At 49.2% G+C, this 13612-nt stretch overlaps 1 protein-coding gene across 3 annotated transcripts in view; it reads right to left on the reverse strand.

The window, feature by feature from the left end:
• Positions 1-10261, reverse strand: part of LOC119113261 (peroxidase) — a 32146-nt gene extending 21885 nt beyond the window's left edge. Inside the window, exons 1-3 of one of the 3 annotated variants that reach the window (XM_037237612.1) lie at positions 10184-10261; positions 5299-5392; positions 2203-2358 (exon numbers count right to left, since the gene is read on the reverse strand). In XM_037237612.1, the coding sequence (XP_037093507.1) occupies positions 2203-2358; positions 5299-5392; positions 10184-10201 (268 nt within the window). In that variant the 5' untranslated portion in view covers positions 10202-10261. Of the gene's footprint in view, positions 1-2202; positions 2359-4971; positions 5393-10183 lie in introns of all 3 variants that reach the window. The other 2 variants (XM_037237611.1, XM_037237614.1) reach the window with 2 other exon arrangements.
• Between the last annotated feature and the right edge of the window lie 3351 nt (positions 10262-13612).

A 13612-nucleotide genomic window follows, 5' to 3' on the forward strand; every position in this document is an offset into this window, starting at 1 on the left:
GACGAGTCAAGTAGACCTGAGCTCACTGGCTATGGCTCACACCACTCTTTGTGCTTCCCTCAGAAGCGACTCGTGGTTTTCTTTTCCGTTTTGATTGACATGGTTTACTGGTTTAACTTTGTGCCAGTCAGGGGGTCGGTCATATGGTAAAACGGACTGTGGTCCCTATGAAGACCTTATCACATTCATTTACTGATGCTGATCCCGAATGATTCTCATTTCAGATGCATCGGTCAGTAAACATATTGCATTTTTCAACCTGATAGCTTCTGGTCAGATCACGATAGGTACGAACAGTACATGTGACGGGAGAGTGAAAGAACCCAGTTGGCGGTCCTCTGACTTTGACCTGACCCGTCATGGACCTGGCCTTTATTTACCCCCACCGTGCATTTTAGACGCGGAAGAAAACGGTGTTTCGTTCCGTATAGGTTTCAGAGATGTATGAATATGAACAGGGGTTTCACCAGCCGGGCACCGAGATCAGGTGATCGTGAGGACCAGAGATGCTTCTGCGTCACCTCTGATGTTATCAGTAGTGTAAAACGTGTCAACATGGTGCTGCCTGGACGAGAATGACCAGGGCTATCCAGCTCCATTGTCATCTTAAGTCATCTTTTCCGATCATGACGTCCTGTGCCACAGGCGGGTAAAGATCCCGGAGCCTGCGACTGGCGAGATGATGCAGACGTTGCCGAGCCATAGGAGGTGAAAAGGTCTAATGAAGGGAAGAGGCTGCTGCCTCTTTGACCCGGTAAATGCCATCAACATGCTTACGTTTTGATACTCTGCCCACAGCGGGCGTCTAAACGTTGGGAGTTACAAGCCCTTGAAAATTTCTGACACCGAAATTAAGCTTTTAAATCCAGTCTTACAACCCATAGCAGGTCGAAACCAAAGCATGGGCATCTTTACCGCATCCATTATCAAAAGAACACCTAACACCACGTAAGACAGAATGACGCAAATCGATATGCATTGTCATCGGCACAACTGATGTGGTTGTAAACCTGCTTGTACATCGATGGAGTCTGTGATTATCTGCCAGTTCGAAGCGGCGTCGGTCACGAGCATTTTAGGAACTATCGTTACGGATGGTCGAAGGACGCCAGCGCCCCAAGAGTTCCCTTCATTTGCCGTGACCTTGAACGGCCCTGCGTGTTGCCGTACCGAACGGATGTCCATCGACCTGCCCATCGGCAAGAGTCGAATGGGCGAATGAGCGATCTAGATGGGTTACCTGAATTAGAGCTATTTCAACCAGAACGGGGTTACATTTAAGCCATTTCAGGGTTGTGGGATGAAGGAGAATGGATAACGGTGGGACAGACGTACAGGCGCCTGGGGCGCCAACCGCCGACCTCAGCCCGCGGGGTGTGCGATCGTGGTGTGCGTGTTAGGGATCTAGAATGTGGTCGCGTGTAGCCTGTTTCTGGCGCACCGGGTGAAGAGCGCTAAGGCTTGTTACTCTGAACGATGCCACTCGTTGAACGGTGCGTGACTATCTCCATGTGAACAGCAGTACCGTCAGGATTTGCACCAGTTCAGTGAATACAACCGCTGTCAAGTGCAAGTTCCTCGGTGGGAACACGGATCTAAAGAATTCAAGAACGTGATTTCGTTGCGCTACATCACATACAACTACACCAGTTATACCCTTTTCACTGGCAGTGAGGTAGCACCCACAGGTTTGGATGGCAGCAGGTCAATGGCAACATTGTCCTTTCGTTTTAAAATCGTCCGACGTCATCATCAACTAGGAAAACAAGTCTGCAGCAGAAAACAGTGTTCAGAGGCGTAATTTTCCCATAATATTTTTCCACTTGTTTATGGTAATGCATTTCTGTGTCCCGTGTGAGAACCTTCAGAACAATGTCACCAGTGGCGGTTTGGGTGGCATTTCACTGGCGGTCTCTGGTCATCAATGGCGGCCAGCAGTCAGCCAGCCAGCCGCTGGCGGCATTTCGTTCAATTATAATCGATCCAGGGCATTACTTAGCATGATAATTGGGTTTTAATGACGCATCAGACGGCTCAGGTCACCAAGGGTCATCAAATATTTTACGTCGCTCTCCGTTGGAGCTATGAAAGTAGTCATTAACCCGTACCGAGCCTGTTAATACAGCAAGTATGGACGACGAAGATCCAGCAGCGGTCTGCATGTGCGCAGACATTGCTAGGTGCCAGTAGCGGCGTACGTACCGAAGATGGGGTCGCGTCGGCAGCAGAGGCCGGACGAGCCGTCGCCGAGGTCACAGACGGCGGCCGTCGTCTGTGGACTGGTGCCAGACACAACGCCAGAGCAGAAGATGAGCGGCGAGCACTCGCCGCTGCTGCACTGGGCGGCCGGGGCTGTCTCTGAAACCGGCCGCCGCTCTAGGGTATCCACCTCTACCGCTGGGACACGCCCCTGCTGCCGAGGCCTTCTACCTCTACAGGGGCTCCACAGCCCGGACGCGCCTCTACCGCCAGCCAAACGACTCTACAACTCACACAAGCCTCTACAACTGTGACATGTCCCTGCACGTTTCTGCAGCACAGACGAGAGATTGGGTCACACTGTCGCGACTAACGACGCGCTGAGGCCTCTACAGCAAAGACACGCTTTTACAGCCGAGGTACGCCTCCACAACTCAGACAAGCTCTTACAGTCGAGACAGGCAGGCGCGGTTGAGACGTGCCTGTGCGACTCGGACACGCTGAGGCACTCCTTAACAACCAGGATACACCTCTACGGGAGGGGGGCAGGCTCAACAGCCGACACACAGCTACAGCCCGGAGACGTCTGGCACGCCGGGAAAAACATTCACAGCTAAAGCACCTCCTCGCAGTTGGGGCCGACCTCCACAGCACGAACATGACTGCGAGGCTGAGAACGGCACCTGTAGGTTACACACGACAAACACAGACCTGGCTCCAAACCGCCGGTGGCCCAACTACGCATAGTTCAGCTGCCTTTGTCAGTCTGATAGCACAGGGATTTCGGCACGCGGTAAAACGAACGGGTTCATATTATAAGGGGGAGAAACAAGAGCTTCGAGAAATGAGCACTGCTCTACAGGTTGACATCAACACTGCAAAGAAGCGTGTTAAACCGCCGGTCCACGGCAAAAGAAACAAACGTGACCTTCACTGCTCATTGACAGCAGCCTTGGAGAAAGCCTAGTACCGCATCACTGGTCGACCCCACGACGAGCGGCCGACTTGGTGCTCACGTCCATGGAGCACAGCGAACTTCGGGGCAGCGGGCCCCGTACAACTGGTTCAAGCCAACACGGGGAAGAAGAAATAAATAGGCAGGTCAATCAGAGCTCATGCCACTAAACCGGCTGGCACCAACACAGCGAAAACAACACCGACAGTGGGCGTTTAAATTGTTAGAACATTCAGCGGGAGTTACACCAGCATCAATTGAAACGGAAACAGCAGAAGCTCACGGGAAACCTGTTGTATGCACGGCGGCATTCGACGAAGTGCGGTGTATGCAGCCGCTTATTCCGAAATGCTTTCTGCCAGTTATAAAAGACATTTGTGGCACCGATAGGAAGCTGCATTGCTAGAAATGCGATCAGGAGCCATTTCCATTTTCGGAAGATGGTGAATGGTGCCATTTCGGGCGCCTCGGATAATGTCTGTTCCTGAAAATGATTGGGGGTACAAAGATGGCGCAGAGCTGAAATATCATCAAAAATGGTTTTGATAACAACCCTAAATTCTATCGTAGAATCGGCAAAACAAATAACAGCATAAGCCGCCATTTACACGGTGCTTAAATGCCGGGGTGTAGTTCCCAAAGTTGTTAGGGGGGCTCTAGACCCCAACTTTGAAGAGAAAGCGTGCCAAATTCGAGAAGGAATCCGGTTCTGCCGTTTTTTTTTAGGTAAATTCAGCCATCTTTTCTGCTCAGCCCCCCCCCCCCCTCCGACTTATCGTGTAAACTACATTCCTACCAGGTACTGAAGAAAGCTGGAACGGTGGTTTGTACAGTGTGGGTTGCGAGCAGAGCTAGAAGGATGTCAGTATATATATACACAAGCATAAGCAATATATACAATATTCGTCATGGCATGCCCAGGTACAGAGAGGATAGAAAACGAAGGGACCGCTCGATTTTCAGCGCCAAGCTGTAACTGAGCTGTAATCAAGCTGTAACTGAGCTGCGATAACGCTGTAACTGAGCTGTGGTGTTTACATACATTTGATCAAATGCTGTGCGAAGCTACACGCTATTTCATGGCGTGTGTTGTTTGAACTACGTGCGTGCGTCTAGCAAATTTATTCCAAAATAGACGGTTTATTTAGAATTCCGTGAATTCATCAGTGGGTTGAAATAAATCATTCACAAACATGCCATACGTCTATTTCGCTGTCATCGACGACCGATAAATAATAAAGGTCAATTCATGTTGCTTATTAAAGATGCAATCTTCATCCGTTCTCCCCTGACAAGGCTTGAATCTCCAAAGTCAGAGGCGACCGGACAAACCCTCCCGCCCTGGGTATTTATCCGTTCAGCAGACGCGTTTGTGGAGACAGGTATCAAGATTGGAGAGGCGGTGCTTGTTATTTCCTTACAGACATAGCAATGTGATTATGTGATGAACATTGCACTGCTTTAGTCAGGGCCTTTTCCGGTTTATTCAGCGTTATGCTCGCTGTGTGTCCGAACGTCAGCATGACAGTAGGTTAATGAGGCGGTAACTGGCCGTCTGACAGCGCAGCTTCTGACGGCGTGGCAATTTTGGCGCGTCATTCAGCCATGTCTGGCACATGACCATGACCGCGTTAATCATGGACCATGTGGTTCAGTCACACAATTGTGGTTAAGCTTTCATAGTCGTGTTATACCACGCCCATCCTGCGAGTCAGTCTTACACCCAAGGGAAGATAAAATCCCCATTGAAATTGAGTAGCCTGCATCGTGGGGTGAAAATCGAGCGGGGGACAGGACAGAAGAAGAAGCAAACTTACTTGGTACACCATAACTATCCTGCGGAGCTGCTGGGAGGTAGGCCACCGACGGTTGGTGTGCTATCTGTACACCGTAGCTAACTGCCGGCTGCTGGTAGCTGCTGGGCGGCTGGTAGCTCGCCGGCTGCTGATAGCTCTCGGGCGGTGAATAGCTCTCAGGCTGCGAATAGCTCACAGGCGACTGATAAGCCCCGGGCTGCTGATAAGTCGTACGTGGCACATCGCCGAAGCCCTTCCATGCGTAGTCGAGGTACGGGTTAGAGTTGGTGCTAAAGCCGTACGCGGCTCCCAGGTTGTAGGTGCCGTGGGATACGGAATAGGGCGTACCTCGCCCGCTGGACAGGCCGCCAGCGTGTCCCGGGAAGACTATCTGTCGCTTTTGCCGCTCCAGCTCTGCCCCGGCCAGGCCGATGAGCACCACCTGTCGGCACACGCCCACTCAGGTCAGATCAACTCGGCCAGGTCAGGTCAAGGGAGACACAATCACGCACACGCGCACAGAAAAGGGCCGATGCTGGAGGACCTCGCTACACCACACTGCAGGACAGTTACTGGGCTGTACCAATGACTGCGAAGGGCTACTACGAGTTTCTGTCGCTGGGGTTGGCTTAGTTACCGCCGCCTCTATATCTGGAAACAATGCACTGACTGTGCCGACTCTGATGTGAGTAAGCGGTCTAACGTGCGTGAGTGACAGTATAACTGTTCTCATGGACGGTTTTTACTGAGAGAAGATAGACTGTGCTGAGCTAGGTTTGCATATAAAGTCTCGATAAAGGCCAGTTAAAACTTTCACAATGTACGTGTAAAACTTTCACGTGACGATGATTGTAAATCGGGACCAGATGATTGAAAATCTGAGGGGAGGGTACAAACTAAAAGGGTGCTTGCGATCGGTACCCACACAGTACATGAGAGTTATTTCTAGTTTGGGGCCATATGAAGTCAGATGGCGACAAAGTTCTAATTTTAGCTTTAATTGGTTTAATACGCGTTTGTAAGTCACGTTTATGCAGTACTATAAGACCTTGCCGACACTCTTACGCCTGCTGGACATCATGCTAATGGTCCAGAACGATCCAGTTGGGTTGCTCTCAGCGACATTACCAGGGTTCGGGCTAAGGGCACAAACATTAGGCTGAGAGGCGCAAAAATATACAAAGCTGGACAACATCCACTCCGCGGCCTCCCCCTCCTCTTCTGGCGACGCCTATATGGATCTTTTCGTAGGCCATTCACTTTTGGACCCCCGAACCACAGTTAACTGTTCGGTCGCGGAATGTGAGGTCCTGACCGGGACGAGCCAGGACGAGATGGGACGGGTGGAGACGAGCAGGGACAAGTCCGGAAAAATCGGGACGACCCGATGGTATGTCGGCGATTCCAAGTCCCACCAAATTATAAATATAGATTGATTTTATTGAGTGCGAAACTCCGACTTCAATGTGCATTGTCACTATTATTTGACCCACAGCACGGCGATACCGCATCTGGGCTGCCCGATGTCGGGCCCAGTCAGAAAAACTGGACGTGTGGAGCTCTCTGTTTGTATATATACTGATATATTTGGATATATATATATACATATATATATATATATATCCTGAATGAAAGCAACCATGACAATTTTTGACATATCTCTCGGCAAGAATATGTCCGATGGAAAAAGACAGAAGAACTGGTCTACAAGTATTTTTTCAAGCTCTACACGTCCAGTCAGAAAACTGCACTTGTGAAGCTCTCTGTTTGATTATATAAATATATATATATATATATATATATATATATATATATATATATCCTAAATGGAGACACTAACGACAAATTATAACATATCTCTCGGCAAAAATGCGTCCGATGGAAAAAGAAAGAGAAACATGACGTGGTCGCTAAAAAGTCGTTCTTTCTTTGACACAAAGTGGGATTTTAGATGTGAAGGATGCACAACATGATTTCAGACCGGGCCACATCTCGGCGACCCGACGTTGCGGCAATATGAGACCAACGTCGCTGGACAGAAGGGAGAAGGCGCGGTCGTGATGGCAGGATTGGTTGGATGCTGTGGGGCCGGCCACGTGGAGCATAATGAATCAGCTCGTTCAGTGGTGCTTCTAAGGGTGACGTCGGATCTCGTTGACTACAGCAGATGAAGACGTAAATGAATAGCACGGCGTAAGGCGAATGTACTGCTTGCAAATCACTCAGCACTCTCGTCACTGTACGGCCTACGACGATGCGCGAAGTGTCGCGGTACCGGTATTCGACGAGGAGTGCGCCAATGCCGCCATTCTTGGATATCGTTCGCATTCGGTCTCGGATTACAATCTCTGTGGCCTGCACCGAAAGAGGGAACAATGAAAACCGCATGGACGCGAAGTCCAGTGCTCAGGAGGAGAATTCATCCAAATAGTTCCGCTCTTCGGAATACTTTGCTGACGATCCCCAAAAACGCAACAAATCATACATTTACAGATGCTGTGGACAAAAATGATATCGCTGGCCAAGTCACTGCCATCCAATCTTCAGGCAATATGATTTGCAAATCAGATGCAGGCCGCCGCCCAGCTGCCTTATTTACATGATGGTGCCATTCGCGTCCGCTATCGCTTTGCTTGCTCCTTGCCACACGAGTCGTCTTGTTGGTTTTATGGATGCCTGAACTACCTGGTGACTTCGGACAAGCCATAAATCGATCACGTACATTGCTTCAATCCAAGATATATGCATAAAACAATGTGGAGTGCTGTGAGGTTATCATGAGTCTTACCGATCAGTGCTGCATCATTTGGAACGTCAGATGGTAAGCAACAGCGTTATGTTTGCACATGAATGTTGTGCAGGCCTATAGATCCGCGACATACGTGGGGGGAGGGGGAGCGTGGAAAATGGCATGACCTACCCTCAAGGTATGTCTTAAAAGCGTTTCTCATCGCGTTTGTTCAACTTCCTCTTCAAAGAAAGGTGGATGGAACTGAAAAGAAAACTACTCCCCTGGTATTGTGGCAATGACGCCTCAAACTGTAAAGACCAGCATAGACACACACATACACAGACACACATACACACATAAGAGACCAACAGGCGACTAGCATTCGCGATACAGCTCTGCCGATAGAATCTGTATTTTGTTATTGGTATAATTTGTGTGCGTGAACATTAGGGGTGCGGCCATGACTTTTGTAAAGGACGGGGTGGGGGCAGGAGCTAAGTGACTACGTGTCAAACCGATTTTTAGCTTTCTCTCGGGATCCATCTATGGTGAAAAAGGCGGGCCTGAGGATAAAAGGCGCACCTGCCCCCCTTGCATGGCTGTGCTCAAACTGAAGACCGCTTTAAGATGACATATAAACGAATGGAGGTAGATGACAATTAGGCAAAATAGGGCCCATGGTAGCAGTTACTTTTTCTACAAGGAAACCTTGAAAACATAGGCTCAGCAAAATGAAGGGTAAGGTTTGCCCCTCCCCCTAGACTTGCATCTTTTTCTGATACAGAGGACTCTTGGTCGAGATTAAATAAACGTGATAAGGTTTAAGACCTTCAAGTGTCGAGCTTCACCGAGACCCCTCCCCCCCCCCCCCCCCCATCCTCTCCCACCTCCGGTCCCGTCTGCGCCCCTGCTCAGCTGCCTGAAAGAAGCAGTGACCAGCAAAGTACAACATAGTATGCGTTGGCAGTTTGTATTGGGTGATGTATCCGCCTATAGCCGCCCACATTGGGTGATGTATCCGCCTATAGCCGCCCACAGCACGCTGGATGAACGCGTCTAAGGAAAATTCGAATTAAGGCCTGCACAACAGCAGCATGGTTTGAACCAAGGCCAGAATCAATGCGCCAAATCAAGAACCAATAGTGTGTTGGGCATTTACAACCATGAGGTTCTTTTGGATGATTGAAATATGCTCAGAATTTGCAGTATTGCCTGGTGCATTGTCTCCTTAAAAGATCCTGAATATGTCAGAGCTGGACAGTCTTGCATCACATGATGCACGCAAACCAATATGCTCGAGAGAAGGAAGTAGCCAGGAGATGAATAAAGGCACACGATAAAGTTCAGAGCCCGAGATATAAATGCAGTACCGGGAAAACTTAGCCCAGAACGGGTAGAGGTTTCCGGGATCGATACAATCTTTGGCGCAAGGCATGGACGTAAATCCAAAATACTTTGAAGGCTGAGTGGGTGATTGGTCAACCATTCCTCCAAAATGGTAAAAAAGACTTCCTGTCTGAACTCAGCCCGATTCGTTCATACAGCTCAAAGAGGCGACGTATGTCAGGGCTGGAGCCTCCAGCTGAATAGGAAACGACACCTTTGTCACGTGACATAAACGTCATCGGTCGTCAGCGGTGCGGAGGCAAAAATAAGGGTAAAACTGCGCCCACAGTTTCGCAGCAGCATTTGTTACGCCATTCAAACTGATTGGCCAGGCGCCGGCAAGCTAATGGTCGCCACCACACTCCAATTGAACTAGTGCTGTCTACGGCTTTAGCCAGATTATCGTGTTTAAAATTTAACAGCATGAATTACTAATTGCATTTGGTGTGTGAACAAGAAGCATCTTCTAGTGTCACGCGCTGCGCGCTTACTAGTCCCGGTTATTCATTGTACGAGTACCCAGCATTCATCACAAGTATACAGCATTGCAGCATTTTTTATATTCAGCATTCTACGAATGCTGGATATCAAGAAACAAAAACAAGTATATCGTGGATGATTACCTAACTTTATAAACACATCAGCAAATCTCCACTGTGAAGCCTTAAACTTCTGCGCTTAATATATGGAGCTTGGCATAAGTTTGTCTTTCATGAAACTTGACAAACCCATACTCCAGGCTTCAAACGGCATTTTTCTTCAAATATGCCAGTGTAATGCGCGCAAATCCACCAAATATATCCGTTTATACGGCGCAGCGTTCTGTCGATGCCACGTTCAGGATGTCTTCAGTTTTTTCTGTATGCAAGTGCATATCCCGTGCACGCTGCGCAGTGACTAGGTTCGGGCCGACACATTGCTGCAGGAGTGCCTTCATTCTTTTGCAATGGCTCTCTTTAGTTCAAGGATGGTTTGAGCTTACTTTTGTGGCCGACCTCCCCTGGCTGCAAGTACGTCGACTACGAGTACGCCCGCCTCCGCAGACCACATCGTCGTCCAGAACACTGCGCTGGACGACCGCCACACCCGCGCGAGGCACACGCTCGCAGCACTCACCAACAGCAGAAGCCTCATGTTGCGCTGAGGCCGGTGCGCTCCTAATCCACGTCCCACTCGCTCGCCGTAGCCGGCAAGAATGAATGCCAGCTGCCAGCCGGCCAACCTGCCGAACCCCGCTGCCGCCAGGGGAATTCCAGTCGCCCTCCGGCCATCCACCGCCCCGCACCGATACCGGTAGAGATGCAAGATTTTCGACAATCCTGGCGACGGCATCGTGCCACTGCCAAAGCAGGCGTACAGGTATCGGCGTTCATTCTGCCGAGGTTGGCTGCTACCGTCGCTGGCGCCAGTTTCTGATGCATGCAGCACAGGACAGAATCGCTTGCGATGGCCGAAGTCGCCGCGCTGCTAGCTCAGCAACGCCGCGGTCGGGTACGCCACAAGGATTTACGCCTTGGAGATCAGCCTGTGATCTGGGAGGGGGGCAAACTGGTGCAGTCGCGGCGTATCCTGGAGGGGAAGGGGTGTCAGCGGGGCTAGATGCGCCTGCACAGGCTTGGGAAGTGAATACAACTCATGTTTGGCTCTTTCATATTTCACAAGGCTTGGGGGTCCCGCGAAATTCCAGCACTCGAATTCCCCGGGGCCGCGTGTAGCTCTAGACCGAGCAAATGTGTCGACACTACCACTGCTCTTCGGGATAACTTTGTTTTCGCGGTTAGTCGTCCGGGAGATGATGTCAAAGGCTTTCAGAACATAATGAGGCTTTTGGGCTAAATGAAATGGGCCCCGGGACGAGCTGGGCCTAATGAGACGTTCAAAATACCCTGCGATAGCAAACGAGCCCCGCAACCTCTAAGATACCTTGCTCTCGGGAGGCCTAAAACGGTCAGAAGCCCAAGGAGCCCCACGACAGCAGTTGTTTGCAAGATGGCGAAGAGCCCTGGTGAGCCCCCGATGAACCCTAGCCGGACAGCGCCTGGGATATTAGGCCACTTGCGACCACTGCGGGGGCTATTTTTACCCCCTGCTGCCTTGGGAGCGATATAAATGTAATAAGGCACAATAGGGCCAATAATATATGCCAAAATAAGATAAATAAATATATGTAATAAGGCACGATAAGGCCAATAAGGCACAAAATCGAAGTACCGGGAGTCGGTTGACAGCTGTGGCCTAAGTGCTGACGTGATTTGCGCAAAAACGCCTTCGAAATTCTCGAACTTTTTGAAATACTTATGACTCGCCAGCAGCCGCAGTTAATTTTGCACAGCTTTGCAACTGGAACCAAACGAAAGAGCGTATTCTTGTGGGTCGTAACCAAACCCTGGGTGTTTACAGAAGTCAAGGCTCAAACTCATGTCAGGTCAGCAGTAGGTCGGAGGCCTTTAACTTTCGCAGTTCTATTGTATTTAGCATGGACTTAGTTTAGCAAAATAAGTTGGGGGAGGACTGTACAGTGAAAAATTACGAAACCTACCGGCAGCATGAGTCAATAACCAGGTTTCGGCTTTCGGTCGATCCACTTAATACGTTACACCCCTGATATTTATGGTTGCATCGCTAGCCGTACGATATATGCTGCACTGTGTTCTTTACTCCTCCCGGTCTTATAAATTAAAGCAGTCACTGCTTTAGAAATGCGAGCGTCATATTGACCCGTTTGGCAAAATGGGCAACAGCATATCAAAAGATAGAGATGCGACGATGTCATACAAATACTGACAAACAGCAATGAAATCAATATCATTTTTCACCTCCGCAAGGGCGTTGTCTCACAGCATAAGTAAGTGAACTGAGCAGGGAAAGTGGATTAACCTGCTCCCAAAAAATCGCTAAAACGGGTTTCTTTCCAGATATTGTCCACTTTCCTCTCACACTTGGAGGAAAATGGGGGTGGGGGGGGGGGGGGCTACGAGTCCGTCCCGATTCAATGAAAATTGTACCACTGTCTAGAGGCTACAAAACCGCAACACTGCAACCTATAGTAATGCCATTTTGCGGCACTATTGAGAACTGTTCTCCTAAAAAAAATGGTAACATAAACAGCCGTTTCTTAATGGATCTGCTGCGTTGTATGTTTAAAAAGGGCGATATTCCAGCGGGTCGAAACCTCTTAAATATCTTCTGCCCCCCCCCCCCATCCCCACCTCCGTGAGATGGGCTGGACATCGAAAATGGTCAGGCACTCAATAGAAGAAGACTTACCTGAGACGCGTAAGGTGCCACGAACACAGTCGCGCACGTCTCATTCAACGTGTGATGAAGTCAAGCTTTTTTGGCTTTTTGGAGTGTTATATGATACAAGCAAAATAAAAACAGAAGCAAGGTTGTCTTAGATATTTCATAGCAAAGAAGTGATGTGGTGGTCCAAAACCACTGAAAGCAGACAAGATGTATGACTAACATCATGCCAGTTGTGGATGATAGGTTTTGACCCTGGGTGAAGTTTTATATCTTTTTGGAACGCCTCAATAATGGTTCGTCATTATCTGCCCCAAATTACCAAACGGTCTAAAAAATACATCAAGAAGCGGTAACAGCTTTTATGTTCTTATGCAGAAAATCCGGTCTCCTGTAAGCTATCAAGAAGTCTGTGAAGTTCCTGTGACGTCTCTCACGTCTCGTAGACGACAAAAAAACCGAAAATGGTTTTCGAAAACTAAAAAGCGGGTGCGTGCAATCGAGTCTCAAAAGGTTATGAGATGGCTGCTTGAATCGGTAGAGCTAAATATAGCGTAAACAAACGTAAATGAATAAATGTTTATGAAGGCATTCAGGGCACCTGCAATTATAAGAAGGCGCTGAAGGGAAGGGGAGCATTAAAAAATACCCGGTGCCTACAATTCGGGTACGCTGACAGCGATCAGTTGCTCTGGGATCAAACGTGTTATCTTTTTTAGACAAGCCGTTGAAACAATAAAATTGCCGTGATGGCCAGAGAGTCACGCAAGTCCTCAGGATAGCCCGGTCATCTTGCCGCTCCCTTCCCCTCCCCACCCAACGACTGGAGTCGCTCCTGGCTTCAGAACTGCCTGCCCTGATTTCGTGTCAGCTCCTGGAAGTGTACTATAAGACGTTGCATCTCCAAAAGCCCGTTCATCCAAACGATCAGTTGGCAGCCTCTTAATTTTGCGCTCAGCGCTTTAGGATCCCTCTGAGCGCACTTACGCAGGGATGCCTCTCACAGACGCTTTGGGGCTCAGGCGCCGTTACCAGTTTGTATCTCAACATAAGGTTCATGGCGAAACATGACGACTTGTGTGACGACTCCACTTGACAAAACTGACGTAATATAGCTCAAATTCATCTCTCCCAGCCCCAGTCATTCCCGTACAGAGGCGCTCCCTGGTTTCAACCTATCGCGTCTGGATTTGTTTATAAAGATATGTGGCACGGGGAGACAAGAATGGTTAGAGCAAGGCATTCTTTGAAGATTCCCATGCTGTTTTGAATCATGAAGAAATGGAAGGTTTTCCATCAGAG

The sequence above is a fragment of the Pollicipes pollicipes genome, unplaced genomic scaffold, assembly GCF_011947565.3.
Source record: "Pollicipes pollicipes isolate AB1234 unplaced genomic scaffold, Ppol_2.1 Scaffold_7261;HRSCAF=8764_pilon_pilon_pilon, whole genome shotgun sequence".
In the NCBI taxonomy this organism is placed as follows: Eukaryota; Metazoa; Arthropoda; class Thecostraca; order Pollicipedomorpha; family Pollicipedidae; genus Pollicipes; species Pollicipes pollicipes.